The sequence below is a fragment of the Staurois parvus genome, unplaced genomic scaffold (assembly GCF_062004578.1).
Source record: "Staurois parvus isolate SC_StPar_1 unplaced genomic scaffold, SC_StPar_1.0 ptg000832l, whole genome shotgun sequence".
Classification (NCBI taxonomy): Eukaryota; Metazoa; Chordata; class Amphibia; order Anura; family Ranidae; genus Staurois; species Staurois parvus.
This window is the reverse complement of record NW_028318628.1, coordinates 3,919,135-3,938,797: the sequence shown is the minus strand read 5'-3', so window position 1 is coordinate 3,938,797 and position 19,663 is coordinate 3,919,135. Positions and strand designations below refer to the sequence as shown.

At 45.5% G+C, this 19,663-nt stretch overlaps 1 protein-coding gene across 2 annotated transcripts in view; it reads right to left on the bottom strand.

Moving 5' to 3' along the window:
• The window catches only part of CHKB (choline kinase beta), a 50,826-nt gene that overhangs the window by 24,955 nt on the left and 6,208 nt on the right, over positions 1 to 19,663 (bottom strand). For both annotated transcript variants that reach the window (XR_016306617.1, XM_089655313.1), the window contains exons 2-4: positions 5,615 to 5,723; positions 2,778 to 2,891; positions 1,377 to 1,510 (exon numbers count right to left, since the gene is read on the bottom strand). Coding sequence is in view for 1 of the 2 variants with exons in the window: in XM_089655313.1 (XP_089511439.1) it covers positions 1,377 to 1,510; positions 2,778 to 2,891; positions 5,615 to 5,723 (357 nt within the window). In the remaining variant the exon portion in view is untranslated. The remainder of the gene's footprint in view (positions 1 to 1,376; positions 1,511 to 2,777; positions 2,892 to 5,614; positions 5,724 to 19,663) is intronic.

Here is a 19,663-nt window from a genome sequence, read left to right as displayed (position 1 = left end):
TCGTTCAAAATAAAGCTTTAACTAGTTGCCGACCGCAGATAGCCGAATGATGGCTGCACTGCGGCCGGCCAGTTCTGGGTGGACATCATATGACGTCCTCTCCAGCGCGCCCCCGGCGATCTCTGTGATCGGTGTCCTACGGACAAACAGCTGATCACGTGATGTGGTAAAAGGCCAATCACAGCGGCCTTTTACCACGTGATCAGCCGTGTCCAATGACATGCTGATCATAGGGAAATGCAATTGCTGGTTCTCGGCTGCACTTTCCTCACGCTCTCAGAGCGTGAGGAAAGTACTGCCGAGAACCGGCAGTTGTCAGAGCAGGGATCGGCACCGATCATCGGTGCCCTGATGATCGGTACCCAGCAGTGCCACCCACCTGTGCCCAGCAGTTGTGCCAGTCAGTGCCCAGCAGTGCCGCCAGTCAGTGCCGCCTCATTATTGCCGCCAGTCAGTGCCCAGTGTCATCCAAAGTGCAACAGCGCCGAAAGATGAAAATTGGCCTGGTAAGGAAGGGGGTATAAGTGCCCAGTAGGCAAGTGGTTAAAGTTAAAAGCAAATTTGTCAAGCCCTGCCATACTGTCAGCCCCCTGCTTCCCCGCTCCTGTCCCTGCACTCTGGGCCGATTCACCTGTCCCCAGCAGGAGCAAGTCATCCCCTCGGCTGGAGTTGAGGAGGACCCAGCTATGGTTACAGGGGATGACATCCCCGGCACATTGGGCACAGTTGGGGGCATACACAAGGGAGTGCCTAGGGAGGTTGCCGTCAGATCAGAATCGGGGGAAGTGGGCACACAGCACGTCACAGATCCTTCACTACACAGCAGTCACTTAAACTTCAGTATAGGGTGCAGCAGGGTTGCTGGTGGGAGGCACTCAATTTTAGTGTTGCCTAGGGCAGTACAAGGGATAAATACACTACTGGATGACGGATTGCCACCTCATTTATTACAGCTAGTACATTTTCTCTGCACCACCACCTTCTTCAGTGGATGAAAAACCTATACCGTGGACGCTCTGCATATTTTCCTACTGAATACATGTGCACTATCCTACACTGAAGTCCACGTTTGGTCCCTTAATTCCTAAAATTAATACCTCTTTTCAGAATAGAAGAGCCATAATTTCTACAGCTGAGCCACAACCACAATTTACTAATGCCTCACTGGAGTGGAGTGCTGCAGATAGGACAGTGTCTCTATTCTGTGTAGTGACTAACTGGAAAAGCATGCACTGATAGCCTTGTTACAGCACTACCGCAGTGAGGATATTTTCACATTCATAGATACAGTTTCTACCAACAGACAACCAGGATTTGCCCAGCCCGGATGCCAGTATAATAGACATTAGAGGGTGACAGTACATGTATGAACTTACTTCTCCATAGTCTTAAACAACCATATTGGCTTCTTGTTAAATGGCATCTCCATCTTGTGGAACCTGGAGAGTTTGGCCGCAATCTCACTAGAGATCTCTGGATCACGGAGTTCTGCGGTCACCAGTCGCCGACTCTAAATTTTAAGGAAACTAAGTATTAAAAAAAACATTTTTCATAAAGTATCTGCAAAAGGTGTAACAGCCAAGGCATTCATTCATTGGGATAGGGCTGCTGCTGGAAGGCTCCCAAATGCATTGTTGGACTGCCTGTCCCACAACTAGCTTCTGAGTCAGGTACAGGAACCTGTGGCATAACAGATCTCCTTTAAATAATCACTTCCGCTGTTCAGGGCCACATAAATTTTTATTCTGATACACCTAGCATTGTATATCAAAGCCTCATACACATGATGAGATACAAATGATAGTCTTTTTTTTTTTTTTTTTGCATGCTAGCCTCATATCGAAAACTGATGGGTTCCTGGAGTTAAGAAAATTCGGATAAGACAGAATACAACATCCCGCTATGATGTAATGTATTCTTTAGTTTCTAAGCATGCATGGTTGCTCGATATTCGAGAAGAATACTGTACTGATTTCATTAAAATAGACTGCTCTGTTACCATACAAGAACATTTTTCGTGCTTTTCCCTTTGGATAATTTTGCATGAACGGTCGTGATTGGCTCTCGAAAGCAGTGTTCCAATTATCAGTTATTGGACGATCGCACCGAAAGCGTTTTTTTGTCCATTTTTCTCATCGTGTGTACTAGGCACAAGGTGTCTGTATGCTGGCAATGACCAGTTCAACTGTTTTATACCTAAACCCAATCTGACTGGCATATAGCTTGCAAAACACTGTGGATTACAAACGATTGTCATGTTTTTTCTGGTTATCGTGGTCATCAGGGCAAGAAATGACAGAATCTAAATAAGAACCTAGATAACAAAATAACCTACGGAAGCACTAGGTAGACATCTTCTTGTCTAGCCTGCAACTAAGATGTGCTACCAGACAGATAAAAAATATCTGGTCATATAAGACAAAAATCAAACAAAAGCCATACATACTTTGGGAGAAATGCAGTTGTCATAACAAGGAATCACTGTTTATTTTTAGAAAAAGGAAAAATAAGCTTCTCTCTACTAAAAGGAAGGATCTCTATGAAGTAAATTGAAAACCAATGTCAACGTTATCCCACTTTATGCTTTTTTGGGACCTATAAACAACTACTAATGCCTCATGAAAAATGACAGCATACCTAAGACTCACTCATTTGCAGAAAGTCCCCTACCCATATATAAAAAAAACTCTTCTTGTAACAGTCTAAGAGTGGTGCCCGAAAAATTAACCATTTACTATCATATTTGAATGTTCTTGATTTCAGTTCGAGCAGCTTACCGGAATGTACTCTTCCAGACGACCTTGTGGGAACACGCCATACAAATGAGGACCCAGTGATCGCTCGGCAAGTATTGCAAACATGACACTCTCCAGAACAAGAGAATCCACACCCTACATGTAAAAAGGATCAGGAGTTGAAAGTTCCTTATGAAGCCAAGGTGCACATCATTTCAAGTCAAGGGGGAGCAATTGTACAGCAAGAGATTAGTATAGTCGTTGATATTACCCATCAGCACATGCTATTTTTTGTGAAGGCACAGTGGAAACAAAAGAGGCTAGGTCAATGTGACAAAGCAAAAGGAGGTGAGCACCTGTAGGTGCCTGTTAGCTGTAACCCACCTACCTCCTTTTGCCTTGTCACATTGACCTAGCTTATGTTGCTTCCACTGTGCCTTCACAATAAATAACGTGATGTAAAAAAAACTGGGCACTGAGCATTTAAAGCTGATTTACATGAATATGTTAATAACAAGAGGCATGTGTGCTCCATCTTAAATCTTTGTGTTACTTGTGTATTTCTTCCAAATTTGTGCAATTATTGTGTAATTCATTGTAAAATTATCCCTTGTGAAGGAGCTTCCTTTAATAAACACCAGTCACTGCTGCTCTCTCTCCCTCCTTGTGCGGGCTGACTGGTCTTTCATCACCCCCTCCTATATTGTTTTCTGCAGGAAGCCTGTAGTGGGTGAAGACTGCTGGGTCCCTATCACAGCTCTGCTCAGGTTACAAGCAGTCTGGGCACTGGGTATCTGGGTTTGCAAATGTATAACACTTGTGGCTATTAAGGAATATATTTCAGATTTTTTGTGCCTAACATTCAGCAAAGGAGAAGTTTAAAAAAAAAAAAGAAATATATATATATATATATATATATATATATATATATATATATATAGATATAGAGAGAGAGATTTATTATTATACAGTATTTATAAAGCGGCAATAGTTCGCTCAGCGCTGTACATTACAAAGGGGGACAGAACATGAGACAGAACAATAACAATACAAAACATATATATATATATATATATATATATATATAATTGCACTTTTTTTTGCAGGTAAAAAAATGTGCATTTATTTTTTTTCTAGGGAGCCTGTAAAGCAATTGCATCCGCTATCAGCAGAATGTGGGTGCAATGTCAGGCTCTTGCAGACTGTCAGTACACTGTCTGCCTGTACCTCTGATATGGGCAGGCAGTTACTAAAGTCCAGGAAGCTCAATGGACTATAAGAGTATTTACCAGTATCCTCGCAGTTCCGAGAACTACAAGCTGTCAGCCGCAATGGCTGACGGTACTTATTCACAGAAGTTAAAAAAAAAAAAAAATAAAATAATTATGGCTCTAGATCAGCAATGGGCAAACTACGGCCCGGCCGACCTTTTAATCCGGCCCGCGGAGCGTGATACTGTCAGGATGGCTGTCAGGATGTGTGTAGGCGGGGCAGTGTGACGAACGTGAGGGGAGCTAGGCTCCTCTCACAGTCCGCCCTGAAGACCGGAACGGCGTGGGAACACGGCGAGAGCAAAAGTAAGTAAATTGACACGGGGGGACTTAATATGGGGGATGAATTAATATAGGGAATGAATTACTATAGGGGAGATGAATTACTATATGGGGGATGAATTACTATGCTTACTATGGGGGAATATTACTATACTTACTATGGATGACACATACACATCATTCATCTACTCTTGGTCCGGCCCCCGGGTCCAATATATGAACCCATTGCGGCCCTCAAGTCAAAAAGTTTGCCCACCCCTGCTCTAGATGCTTGATCAGCAGGCAGCCAGAAAATTCAACATCACCTATACTAGTGGTCTCCAAACTGCTGTCCATGGGCCAGATGTGGCCCTTTGCTTGCCTTTACCTGGCCCTTGGGTCACTATTCCTCCCACTGTCAACAAGGTTGAGGCACCATTCCTCCTTCTACTGGCACCAGTAGTGGAGCATAATTCTTCCCACTGACACCAATAATGGGGCACTTTTCTTCCCAATGAAGCCAACGAAAAGGCACCATTTCTTTCACTGCCACCGATGATTGGGCACTATTCCCCCCCCATCAATACCAGTGCTGGAGCATTACTCTTCCTCCTACTAACCACATGAGCATTGTAATATTTTTTACTCCAACTGACCACCAAGTTTGAAAAACTTGTTTACTCCCACTGATGCTGGGGCATTTTTTACTTACACTGCAACAGTCCTGCCCCCTCAAGTCTGAAGGACAGTAAACTGGTCATTTGCTTAGAAAGTTTGGAGAGCCCTGACCTATATGAATGGATTATCATACCAAACCAAACATATCTGGCGGTTTGGTATGATAATCCATTCATTCACAGAACTGTGGATGTTGCCATATTGGGGAGCCCCTAAATACAGTTGTAACATGTTGAGAAAGGTGGATTTATCCTTGAACTGCTGAGAAACAGGTTATACAATTCCTATGTCATGTATAAAAGAGAGTGCCTGCATATCCCCACAGCAAACAATTATATAACAAATTTACATATTTATAATCTAAATCATAAAAGTGAAAGCAAGCATGTAACTGGTTTTCATTGCCCTTAGAAATAACCTTTTTTTATTTTTTTTTGCACTGGTGGAAAAATATTTATCTGGAAAAAAGATTGATGTGGACTGGATTTCTTATTTATAATCACACTGCTTGTTTATGAATTTAATTTTGTTGGGGATTTTCATGATATTTTATAATGGTAAACCTATTATAAAAAGTTTGGATATCAGTGCTTAAAAATGTGTTTTATCAACTTATTTATCTAGGTTTGTTAAACAGCTACATAATGAAACCATAAAACAGCACATTACCTGCAGGATAGCCCCATACAGCCGCAAGAGAACTTGTCGTGGCTCATTGGCCTGGGTCTGTACAGTGTCTGCGAGACTGCACTTATACAACAGGTTACTGAGACCGCCACTGAAAGATCAATCATACAAAACAAACTTAGTATAAAGAACAAGCATTAGCACTGAAATGAGCATTATGTTAGTAAGATGAAAGGCAGGTGAACACCTAGCACAATACTCTCCCACCAGTGCAGCAAATAAGTACTCAGTATCCTGGTCTGATAGAAATCCATATTACCAACATCCAGGCTGCTCAGGTCTGGTGCCCCATACAAATTATAAGAATGAAGCATGTCATGTAGAGCGTATGTACAGAGCGGCCCTCATTCTCTATGACTAGACCCCAAAGTGCACCCAAGAACCACAGCCAAAAGGAATGGAGGCTGCCAGCCAATCAGCTTAATTGCTGTTGTTGTGAAAAAGCAGCCCTGAGGCTGATGGAGGAGCTCTGACTTTGTCATCAAGATGCAGCTCTGCCAAAAGTAAATAACTTCTTCACAGACTGCTACAAGACCTCATATTAACCAGCCTTGTATCAAATGCAGGGTATACACGACAAGGTTTTTTTTTTTTTTCGCTCAACCAGCGGGTTGAACTAAACAAAAAAAAAAAGTAAGAGATCCCCACATCCACGCAAGCAGTATGGATGTTGCGATCTCTCCCGCTATGCTATTGTAATCTGACAGTGGGGACTCCTCCCTTCTCAATCAGAATGCACTGATCAGCACTGCAGCCATTGGCTGTATGCGCTGATCAACTGCTGGTTTTCTAGTAGAACTGTTCAACAGAAGCCAGTTGTTAGAGCGGCTTCAACTGAACAGACAGCAGAACACACACAGCAAAATTCATCTGCTTCATGAAAAACCTAATAGGACTTCCCAACACCAAAATTAAAAAATAAATAAATAAATAAATACTGCTTATTTAATGAAACATTTGACAATGACATTTTGGGATAATTATAAAAAAATAATTTCCTTGCTGCTTGACTGGAATACCTCAAATGAAAATGCAGACAGTGTAAGAAGTGTTGGAACCACAAGCTGAAAAATGGAATGGAGATTTGTTAAACTGGGAGGTGACAGCTTTGTTAGTCAGAGTCCACAGACCTAAGCAATGTTTTCTTGTAATTACACAGTAGTGACAATACCCTATACCAGTGATGGCGAACCTATGGCACGCGTGCCAGAGCTGGCACGCAGAGCCATCTCAGTGGGCACGCCAGGAAGAAGATGATGAGCGCGCATGGACCGGCCATCCAGATCTCGTCCACACTGGACCCCATCAAACTACATTTCCCACATGTCTCTGGGGCCAGGGTGGGCGTGGACAAGAGGAAACGGCTCCAATGCGGCTCTGGCACCAGGGGTGATGTAGCCGGGGATGGGCGCGGAAGAGAGGAAGAGGCTCCCACACTGCTCCGGGGCCAGGGGCAACGTGTTCAGCATGAATGGGAATGAGCTGCTGGGCTGGAAGCCACACCGACGCTGCCAGAGGTGAGATTAACTGCTTGCAGTGTCATCCATCAGTGCCCAGCAGTGTCGCCTGTCAGTGCCCATCAGTGCCACCCATCAATGATGCCCAGCAGTGCCATCCATCAGTGCCCAGCAGTGTCGCCTGTCAGTGCTGCCCAGCAGTGCCACATGTCAGTGCCCAGCAGTATCGCCCATCAGTGCTGCCCATCAGTGCCACCCATCAATGGTGCCCAGCAGTGTCACCCGTCAGTGCCCAGCAGTGTCGCCCGTCAGTGCTGCCCAGCAGTGCCACCCGTCAGTGCTGCCCAGCAGTGCCACCCGTCAGTGCTGCCCAGCAGTGCCACCTGTCAGTGCTGCCCAGCAGTGCCACATGTCAGTGCCCAGCAGTATCGCCCATCAGTGCCGCCCATCAATGATGCCCAGCAGTGCCGTCCATCAGTGCCCAGCAGTGTCACCCATCAGTGCCCAGCAGTGCCCATCAGTGCCGCCCATCAATGATGCCCAGCAGTGCCATCCATCAGTGCCCAGCAGTGCCGCCCGTCAGCGCTGCCCAGCAGTGCCGCCCGTCAGCGCTGCCCAGCAGTGCCGCCCGTCAGCGCTGCCCAGCAGTGCCGCCCGTCAGCGCTGCCCAGCAGTGCCGCCCGTCAGCGCTGCCCAGCAGTGCCACATGTCAGTGCCCAGCAGTATCGCCCATCAGTGCTGCCCATCAGTGCCGCCCATCAATGGTGCCCAGCAGTGTCACCCATCAGTGCCCAGCAGTGTCGCCCGTCAGTGCCCAGCAGTGTCGCCTGTCAGTGCTGCCCAGCAGTGCCACATGTCAGTGCTGCCCAGCAGTGCCACATGTCAGTGCCCAGCAGTATCGCCCATCAGTGCCGCCCATCAATGATGCCCAGCAGTGCCATCCATCAGTGCCCAGCAGTGTCGCCCGTCAGCGCTGCCCAGCAGTGCCGCCCGTCAGCGCTGCCCAGCAGTGCCGCCCGTCAGCGCTGCCCAGCAGTGCCGCCCGTCAGCGCTGCCCAGCAGTGCCGCCCGTCAGCGCTGCCCAGCAGTGCCGCCCGTCAGCGCTGCCCAGCAGTGCCGCCCGTCAGCGCTGCCCAGCAGTGCCGCCCGTCAGCGCTGCCCAGCAGTGCCGCCCGTCAGCGCTGCCCAGCAGTGCCGCCCGTCAGCGCTGCCCAGCAGTGCCGCCCGTCAGTGCCGTCTGTCAGTGCGTCCAGGTAGGCAAGTGGTTAAGTGCAGTGTTGGCACTTTGAAATAAAAAAGTTGCTTTGTGTTGCAGTTTTGGGCACTCGGGCTCAAAAAGGTTCGCCATCACTGCTCTATACCATGTTATGAGGTAAGGAGGTTTGTAAAGCCAACAACATCTAAAACAGGACATGTGGACAGCTTACTTGCCATGTCCCTGAAAAGTAAGTTGCATATTCTAACTAAATCTATTACTCTAGCCCCTATGGTGGCATTCACATTACAATGCAGTGCAGGAGACCCACATTCAGTGACAGTTTCCAGCATCACATTCCAATCGCACTGCCTTTACGACTTGCAGCGGTTAATGACACCCCAAATGCACGGTGCAAATGCAGTGCAGTTGCCCACACCAGATCGAAGGATACAAAAATACCATATGATGCAGTTGCAGCATGTTTTCAAAAGTAGTGAATTCACTATTTTTGGTGTGGTGCAATTTTAAACCATTCAGTATATGAATGGGCTGAAATCGCACTGCACAGAACTGTATGAGAATTGCACAGGAACACACAGTGCATTTCCTGTGCGATTCACATGCAGTTCCTAGTGTGAATGGGCCCTTAGACTTGGGTTAGATCTGCATTATAGTTTTCCACCCACATATTGCCAGAAAGAACCACCACACTCCATATGGCCAGTGATCAGGTGTCCTGCAAACTCAGTTTTCTTACCCGTTTGTAAAGCAGCAGAGCCATTCCCAAGTACGACTGCAAGCAGGCTCCTTTCTACAGAAAATCTAAATATTAAAGTGCCCATACAATGTTATTATCTGCCTTGGGAAGGCAGTATTGGTGAAAGAAATAGCAGAGGGAGAGAGGAAATTACAAAGCACAAACCTATTTATTTATATTTATTTCAGGTACTTATATAGCGCCGTCAATTTACGCAGTGCTTTACATATATATTGTACATTCACATCAGTCCCTAACCCTCAAGGGGCGTACAATCCAAAGTCCCTAACTTACATTCATACATATACATACTAGGGCCAATTTAGACAGGAGCCAATTCACCTACCAGCATGTCTTTGGAGTGTGGGAGGAAACTGGAGTACCCGGAGGAAACCCACACAGGCACAGGGAGAACATGCAAACTCCAGGCAGGTGGTACCATGGTTGAGATTCGAACCAACGACACTAGTGCTGCCAGTCGGAAGTGATAACCATTTAGCCACTGTGCTGCCCTAACCTATGAGACAGTGCATGGATTATGGATTAAAGAAGACTGAACACTGAATAAACCTCCTGATTTAGAATAGTTGCAGTGATAACTGAACAGCATTAGTAGTTTCCCAGCTAGTTATATGTTGCCTGCAATTGCTTGTCAAACAACTCCAAAGGGGGAATGCTGCATTTAATTATTCTCCACAAGTATAAAATCCAATATGTCCCTTAGGATCCCCATTGCCCACAAAATTCTTACCCTAGCATTTGCTGTGTGAAACTTTCAGGCTGCATTCACATTATAGCTTTACATGAACATGTGCAAAATTGCATTGTGCTACATGCAAAGAGCATACCATTCATATTAATGGGCTGCCTTAATTGCAGAAAATTAGTATGCACCATTTTGAGTTTTGCTCATTCAAAAAAATGAATTTAGGGTGAGATTAAAGTGGTGGTAAAGCCTACCTGCTTTCTTGTACCTACAGGTAAGCTCAAAATAAGGCTTACCTGTAGGTACAGTAAATATCTCCTAAAAGTGCACTGTTTTAGAGATATTTACTATAGTAGCAGCCGGTGACATCACCGGTGCATGCGCACCACGCTCTCACTGGCCTGCGTGCCATCCACTGAGAGAGCCATGCCGTGGCCATGATTCCTGCGCACATGCACAAATTACGTCTTTGTGGCTTGGCCAAACAGCCAAAGTCCGAGAACCCAGAAGAAAGACCGGGTGAAATTGGAGGTGCCTACAGCAGTGACAACGCACCACCGGAGGGCTTGGTTCTAAGGCAAGTCTTTCATAGTGTGCTAGTATGTGGTGCATACTAGCACATTATGCTATAATTTTGCTGGGGAATTGTTTGAGGATATTTTTTTTTGCAGGTTACTACCGCTTTAATGAATGGCACTGCAAGCACAACATGCATTTTTGTGCATTTAATAAACGCATAAAATTGAAACCTAGAAAAGCGATGACAGAAAAGACCGAGTGGTCCATCGACCATGTTTAAATCTATGTACTGTTGACTGGCTGACTACCTCTGCTGGTAGTTTATTCCAAGCATCAACTATGCTTTCAGTAAAATAGTACTTTCTGAGATTAGTTTTGAACTTTCCTCCAGTTAGTTAAAGGTCATGTTCCCGTGTTCTTGATTTTGGTTTCCTGTTAAAAATACTGCCCTCCCGAACCTTATTCACTTCCTTGTTGTATATAAAGGTTTCAGTCATGTCTCCCCTTTCCCTTGTTTCCTCCAGACTGTACATATTAAGTTCCTGAAGTCGCTCTTGATAAATTTTATCCCCCAGACCTTTCACCATCTTTGTTACCCGTCTCTGGACTTGTTCTATCTTATCAATATCTGTCTGTAAGTGAGGTCTCCAGAACTGGACACAGTGTTCTAAATGAGGTCTAACTAAAAGATCTATATAGGGGAATCAGGACCACCTTCCTCCTGCTGGTGACCCCTCTAGTGATGCATCCTAGAATTTGATTTGCTTTCCCCACTGTTTGCTCATTTTGTAACCATCTGAAATCAGTACCCCAAATCATTTTCCTCTGTAGTGCTGGACAACACTGTTCCCTCAATGTTGAAGGGATTTCTTTTTCCCTAGGCACAATATTTTACATTTAGAAACATTGAACTGCAATTTCCTCTTCTCTGACCAATATTCCAGCAATGCCACATCATGTTCCATGAACAGAAGTAATTGTTTAGGTGGTTTGCTACATTCAGGTCTTCTTCAACATAAGTGTTTTCATTTAGTGAACCCATAGTATTTTTTCTATCTCTAATGTACCTAAAAAAAGGTTTTATCTCCTTTCTTAGTATGTTTAGCAATTTCCTCCTTTTTCTGTGCTTTGGCAGCTTTGATAATGAGTTTGGCCTCCTTTTGTCTATTCTTATACTCTTCTCCGTCAGCTACACCTCTTGTTTCCTTCAATCTTCTATATGCTGATTTTTTTCCTTTACTATCTGTAATAAAAAATGCTGGCTGCAATAACTAAAAACAAGTCATAAACACGCACACAATCAACATGTAGTCATGCAGGTACCTTTTAATAAGCATTTAAACTATTACATATTCTACGCATGTGAAAGACCCACTACCAAATGAACACCAGCCCTGGCACATCATAGCATTCACCCGGCACTCCAAGAAATAACAGAATCCAACTGCAATATTCTTGCATTGTCAAAACCTCCACTTTTATTATCACACGACAAACACAGGAGGATATATCTTATAGTCATCACAATCTGCATAATAACAAACACCAGTAAGAGTGTGAGCATTACCAGCATGAAATAGACACATTATTTGACAGTGTCACAGCATAGAAATACATTACCAAAGCTATGTGAAAGCGGGAAGGAACAAATCCCATCAGAACCTTACTGCCCAGGGGGCCACGGAGAAGCCGTAGGCGCGACCAGTCGATCAGCCCATATAGCCTTGGCAAAAATCCCAGCGTCAGAGTGTCCTCTTGCCACTAAGGGGGGAGCTTCTACTGGTCTCGCCCGGATCTCCGCCTTATAAACCCATTTTCTGGAAGCTGTCCAATAGTGGGTGGCGCCACACCCACCACAGGAGGAGCTAGCAGAAGAGTTCCGCAAGAATAACGTTCAACCACCATATTCGTTATCTGAAAAGTCACACTTTTGCTTCTTATCTACCCTAAACTTCTACTCATCTACCCCAAACTTAAGGATTTCTAACTTCTCAAGCAAGTAGACGTCTTTAAACAGGATTTTATCTTCTAATGTGACATACTAGATGTCATAAACACGTTCAATTTCCATAAACAAGTTTTTATCTTGCTCTCAGCATAATATCTCATGACTTTGTTCCTTTGGCCTAGAGAAATGACATCAAGTCACCTCTCATGCCCCTGGCATTTAAGCAACAATGCTTTATTGTAAAAATTACCCAAGAAACAAAAGGGTCCATGGCCAACACATTTCATAGGCATTACAAAGGCAATGTACAGAAATTAAGAGATGCACTCACATAGAGATGGTGTAACACAGGTATTGCAAAAAGTTTCCAGCAAGTGGGGTTCTGATGATTCCCAAAACCTCTTTTCATCTCCTCCAGACTTAAGGATTTCTAACTTAGACGTCCTTAAACAGGTCTTTATCTCCTAATGTGAGGTTACTAGATGTCATAAACACGTTTCATTCCATAAACAAGTTTGTATCTGGCTCTCAGCAGAATATCTTGTGACTTTGACCTAGAGAAATGTCATCAAGTCACTTCTCATGCCCCTGGCATTTGGGCAACAATGCTTTATTGTAAAAATTACCCAAGAAACAAAGGGTCCAAGGCCAACACATTTCATAGGCATTACACTATCCTACTTATCTCTTTAGTGAAATATATTGGTTTTCTCTTACGTTTATTCTTACTAACTTGCCTGACATGTAATCTAGTTGCATCCAGGACGGTAGACTTTAACCAGTGCCAGGGTGGATTTGATTTCAATCAACCTGATTTAAATCACGATTTAAATCACTAGTCAGTAAGGCTTGATTTAAATCCTAGTTTTCTACATAGACTAATTCTTGCTGGTATAACTTTAATATGCAAGTAGATGAAGATTTTTAGAATAACAACTTTTCATATTAGTTTTTTTATCCCCAGTTTAATAGGTTAATCATTCATATTTGGACAACTTTTCTGTTGTACTTAGGAAGGAGAAAAATAATCATTACCTTAATAATAACAATTTAAATAGATTTATTCATCTGAAACAATAACATTACAGCATATGTTATTTGCTTAAACAAACATCCATGTTTGTTCACTAATTTGGCTAAACAAAATATATATATTTTAAGAAACTTAGACTGTCAGCCCCTTCCTCCTCACACTTAGTTTCACTTTCTTCTTGTGCAGATCTATTCCACTCCAAACAATCAGAAAAGTATTGTTTCTATTCTATTCACTGAACTTCTTGAAACTTAGCATTGAAGGGGTTGATTCTGTATTCATAGGTTTGTAGAAGTTAGGATTAAGGTCTTTTTCTTAACTATGTTCACGTTATAACATTTTTGCTGTGAAGAGGCATGTGATCTCCGCTGAGTCAAATTCAGTTTTGAGAACTGCAAAAGTAAACCAAGCATCTGTGATAATATCTTGTAGGCTGAGAAACTGCCCAATAATCTTACAAAAACCTCTGGAAGAGCATGACATTGTGAATGGATTAATGGAATTTATTTACCAAAAAAATTAAACATATACAGCCTTATTCTACATAATTAAAAAACTAATCTTTATTTCATGATGGAATAACCTTTGGATGGTAATATATTTTCCTCAAAAAGCATTTTATTTAAAAAAAATCCGATTTAAATCAAAAAAATCCGTTTTTTTTAATTTTTTTTTAAAAAATCATTGATTTTTATCCACCCTGACCAGTGCTCACTGATTACTTACTCCTGTAGTTTTACTCAAACCTTTTTTAGAAATTCACCCATTTGAGCAAAATTTGTCCTTTTGAAATCAAACTTTTGTATAAGACTTTTCAATTCTTATTTTAATATCAAACCAAAGACATTGGTGATCATTGAGAATTGCTCAATTTTGCACGTTTACGAAACGCTAGAGTGTGAATGCAGCCTTAATGCTGTTAGCTTCACCTCTTAGTGCTGCTTCCCTGAACTTCCAGTCTCCATAGGAAAGAGTTAGCAGTGGACAGTGCAGTCTTCAGCCAGTCTATTAGCTTGAAGTTAGGATGGGGGAGTAACAGAGGAGTAACCCCAGACTAAGGGGCTGTGTATTTTTGTCATGTAGAGAGACACAACTCTAGCCCCTGCATGCAAGGGTGGCTCCATAGGATGCTGCAAGAAAAACAAGCCACATTGAATCAAGAAACCTGGGGTAGTAGTCATGGCGCTGACTTGTAACGGACCATAGGAAAGGATTAAAACATAAATAAGATGCATACTCAGTAAGCAAATATATAGACTGCTTAAAAAAAAACAAAAAGCAAAAAAAAAAAAACCTGAGGGTTTCATATTTCACGACGAGCCATGCTCAGTGGTGGTACTGCCCACTAAATGCGGCAGAGGGATAAAACGTTTGCTGCAACATGTGTATACTTTATCTGGTTGCTGTGTTATTTTAGGGTGGCCTGTCTGGGGGCAGTATAACCCTGGCTCAACTACCTATTTTTACCATCCCCAAACACAAGTGTAAATGCACCTAGTGAATAAAGATATTCAGATCAGCTCATGGGGGAGATCTCTGATGGGGGGGCACAGTCTCTGATGGGGGTGCTGCTTCTGACGGAGTGCGGCTTCGAAAGAGTGCGAAGCAGTTAAACACAGCAGTTGAACTAAAGCAGGAGAAAGACACAACAACAGCAAGAAACTCTACTGCATGCTGGACAGACTGCAAGCAAACACCCTGGGAAACATCTCTTACATGCCTGAGTCCCACTCTGTGTACCTTTATATAATACACTCCTCTTCATACGACTATCCTCTGTTCCCAAGATCTCACTTCTTTACCCCTCTGCTCCACCCCAAAACTTGCACATCTCCCCCTCATTGCTTTCATCTCCCTACTACTGCCCTCATCACCCCCAAAATGCCTCTTCTACTCCTCATTTTCCTCTCCTCCATTCCCAAAATCCATTCACTATATCCCTCTGCTCCTCCTAAACATTTGTATATTGTGTCCTCACTGCTTCCTTCGCCCCTCTATGGCACCCACCACCTCCTCCTATTATTCCACTCTCCCACTGACCCGAACACCTCCACTAGGAGTTTCTCACGCTCCTGCACATCCCGCTCCCATGCCACCTTTCTCACCCTTCTCCTCCTCCTAGCCGCGGGAGACATCTCCCCAAATCCTGGCCCTCCACCACCTCCCTCACCCGCACAACACCCTCCCGCCTCCTTGTCCTACCGCAACCTAGTATCTGTCCCCCTGCTCCCTAAAATCTCCCCCCCGTTTTCATGTGCACTCCTGAACGCCCGATCGGTGTGCAACAAGCTTACCGCCATCCACGACCTCTTTGTTTCCCGCTCCCTCAACCTCCTGGCGATCACGGAAACCTGGATCCAGCCCACTGACTCTACCTCCCCTGCTGCACTCTCCTATGGAGGTCTCACCTGGACCCACTCACCCAGACCTAACGGTCGTAAAGGTGGTGGGGTTGGTCTGCTCCTGTCACCGCAGAGCACCTTCCGAGTCCTCCCAAACCCCCCCTCCCTATCCTTCTCCTTCTTCGAGGCCCACTGCGTCCGACTATTCTCCCCAACCCCCCTGAAGATTGCTGTGATATACCGGCCTCCTGGATCCATACCCCGCTTCCTGGAAGACTTCTCCTCCTGGCTACCCTTCTTCCTCTCCTCTGAGCTACCCACCATCATTCTTGGGGATTTCAACATCCCTGTCAACCTTGACAACCCGGACACAGCCCGTCTCCTCCACTTAACCTCCTCCTTTGCACTTGCACAGTGCATACAATCCACCACCCACTCCGATGGTAATATCCTTGATCTTGTCTTCTCCAACCGCTGCGCTCCCCACAACCTCACTAACACCCCCTTCCCTCTCTCTGACCACAACCTGATCACCTTCTCTATCTCCTCGTCCTCCAACACCTACCCCTCCAAATGTCACACTACTACCAGCCGTAACCTCCGCAACCTTAACCCTGCCCCCCTCCACTCTGCAGCTGATCAACTCCACGACCGCATCCTCCCCCTGTCCTGCCCCGACTTGGCTATGATTGCCTACAACAACGCGCTGTCAGCAGCCCTTGACTCACTAGCGCCTTTAACCACACGCAACATCAGACTCCGACCGCTCCAGCCCTGGCAGACTGATCACACCAAAACCCTCAAACGACACAGTCGTGCCCTGGAGCGACTATGGCGCAAAACAAAATCCCAACAAGCTTTCACCTGCTACAAATCTGCCTTCCGCACCTACACCTCCTCCCTCCACGCAGCCAAACAAGCCTACTTCCTGACCCTCATCAAGGCCCTCTCCTCCAATCCTCGCCGACTCTTCTCCACCTTCAACTCTCTACTCTCTCCACCCCCACCTCCACCCAGCACCTCACTTACCGCCCTTGATATTGCCAATCACTTCAAAAACAAGATTGACACAATTCGCAAGGACATTGCCGCAACTCACACGCCCTCTCAACCCGTCCCCTCTCACACAGCTACCCCATCATCCCCCCTCCCCCTCGACATTACCCGCAGGGACTTCGTCGCTGCTCAAACTCCCTCCAACCCCCTTCCCCCTCACTTAGCTACCCCCTCTTCACCCCTCTCCCACGGCCTCACCACTGCTCTGACCTCCTCTCCCACCCCACCCTACATTCCTCATACTGAAGCTCCCCCAACACTCCGCACCTTTGACCTTACTACCATCGAGGAAGTCTCCAAGATCCTCTCTGATGCCCGCCTCACCACCTGCCCCCTCGACCCTATCCCCTCACAATTCCTACGACCTCCCTCCCCCTCCATCCTACGCTCCCTCACCCACATCTTTAATCTCTCCCTCTCCTCTGGCACTTTCCCCTCCCCACTGAAGCATGCACACATCACCCCCATACTTAAAAAGCCCTCCCTGGACCCCAATGACCCGAACAACCTCAGACCCATCTCCCTGCTCCCACTTACATCTAAACTCCTCGAGCGCCTCGTCTACACCCGCCTATGCTCTCACCTCAACAACAACAACCTCCTCGATCCCCTACAGTCTGGCTTCCACCCCCTACACTCCACCGAAACCGCCTTACTCAAACTCTCCAACGACCTTCTAACCGCCAAAGCTAATGGCCACTATTCAGTGCTCCTACTCCTTGACCTCTCTGCGGCCTTCGACACAGTTGACCACCCCCTCCTCCTCAAAATACTACACTCCCTCGGCCTCAGAGATTCTGCTCTCTCCTGGCTCTCATCCTACCTGTCACAACGCTCTTTCAGCGTTACCTATAATGCTACCACCTCCCCCTCACTCCCCCTCTCTGTTGGGGTCCCTCAAGGCTCTGTCCTTGGGCCCCTTCTCTTCTCCATCTACACCTCCTCCCTTGGCCAACTCATACACTCTCACGGCTTCAACTACCACCTCTATGCCGACGACACACAAATCTATCTCTCAACCCCCCACCTCACCCCCTCGGTCTCTGCCCAAATCACACACCTACTGAGCGACATATCAGAATGGATGTCGCTCCACTTCCTTAAACTGAATCTCTCCAAAACCGAGCTCCTTGTCTTCCCCCCAGCCCGTACCCCACCCCCCATTGACTTCTACATCACATCCAACAACGCCAATATCAAACCCGCTCTGCAGGCCAGAGTACTTGGTGTCATTCTGGACTCCAACCTATCCTTCCAGCCCCAAGTCCAATCTTTAACAAACTCGTGCAGACTCCACCTCCGCAACATCGCCAAAATCCGCACGTTCCTAACCCCAGAAACCACTAAACAGCTCATCCACTCCCTCATCATATCACGACTCGACTACTGCAACTCCCTCCTCACTGGCCTGCCTCGCCGCTGGCTATCCCCGCTTCAGTCGATCCTGAATACGGCTGCCAGACTCATTCACCTTTCCAAACGCTCCGTTTCCACCACCCCCCTCTGCCAATCCCTCCACTGGCTTCCGATTGCGCAACGGATCAAATTTAAAATCCTAACACTGACGTACAAAGCTGTCCACCATACTGCCCCGAACTACATCACTGACCTAATATCCAAGTACCACCCAGCACGCACACTAAGCTCCTCACAAGACCTCCTTCTCTCTAGCTCCCTGGTCTCCTCCTCCCATGCCCGCCTCCAGGACTTCTCCAGGGTGTCACCCATCCTCTGGAACTCCCTGCCCCAACCCATCAGATTATCACCTACTCTCCTCTCCTTTAGGCGCACCCTGAAAACCCATCTCTTCAGGGAAGCCTACCTCACCCCCTGCTAACTTGCTGACCTCCTCCACTCTTCCTACCACTCCATCCCCCACAGCTATCTCCTCCTGTACCACTATCCCATCCCTTCTAGATTGTAAGCTCGAAAGAGCAGGGCCCTCGATCCCCTCATGTTTTGCATTGTATTGGTATTGTTCTGTCACATGTTCTGTCCCCCTTTGTAATGTACAGCGCTGAGTGAACTATTGGCGCTTTATAAATACTGTATAATAATAATAATATTGTGTATTCCGCCCCCCCCCCCCTTCATGTGCTTTGGACCAAGCCCATTCACAGTCTGGCCACATAAAATCAAGACGCTAGATGCACAAAAACCCATTTTAATAAACACAACCAGGGTGCCAATCACCATCAGTATTATCTGTGTTACTATTAGGCTTTCTCTGCAGGTTGCAAGGGGTTTCTTGAGCAGTGTCTAATCACAGGCTGATCTCCCACCTACAATGATTACCAGTGTAAGGAGACAATTGCCACTGACATTTGATGTAAGTAATGTAATTCACTTCTACACAGATTGCCAGTGCAAGGGGCATGTCTCCACTGACCACCAGGGGACACTTTTCCACCATATAATTTAAAGGGATACTACAATTATCACATTTTGTGTTACTTCTGGCCATTACTAATTTATTCTGAATTCTAGCGCAAGCTTCTGGAATTTTCTATCTACATTTCACAGTAAAATAGCACATTTTCCAGCAGGGATTCCCTGAGACCTTAAAGTGGCTGAAGAACCACTTTAACATTTTATTCCCACACCTGCTGTCTCTATATGAACACAGCCGCGTCATTCATTCATAGAGTTTTGTGAAGTAATGAACTACAAGTACTGACAGTCTTTGTGGCTGATGGCTTGTAGTTCTCAATGAACTATTAGTGTGCTGTTAAGAGCTGCATAGTTAGTCTGGCTGAAAAAAGACAAAACTCCATCCAGTTCAACCATAAAGAAAAGAAAGAAAAAAAAAAAGTTATAATCCTACACCCACAGCTGATCCAGAGGAAGGCAAAAAAAAACCCAGCAAAGCACGATCCAATTTGCTCCTGCGGGGGAAAAAATTCCTTCCTGATCCCCCGAGAGGCAATTGGATATTCCCTGGATCAACTTTGCCTATAAATGTTATATCCAGTTATATTCTGTGTATCTAGGAAAGAATCCAGGCCTTTTTTGAAG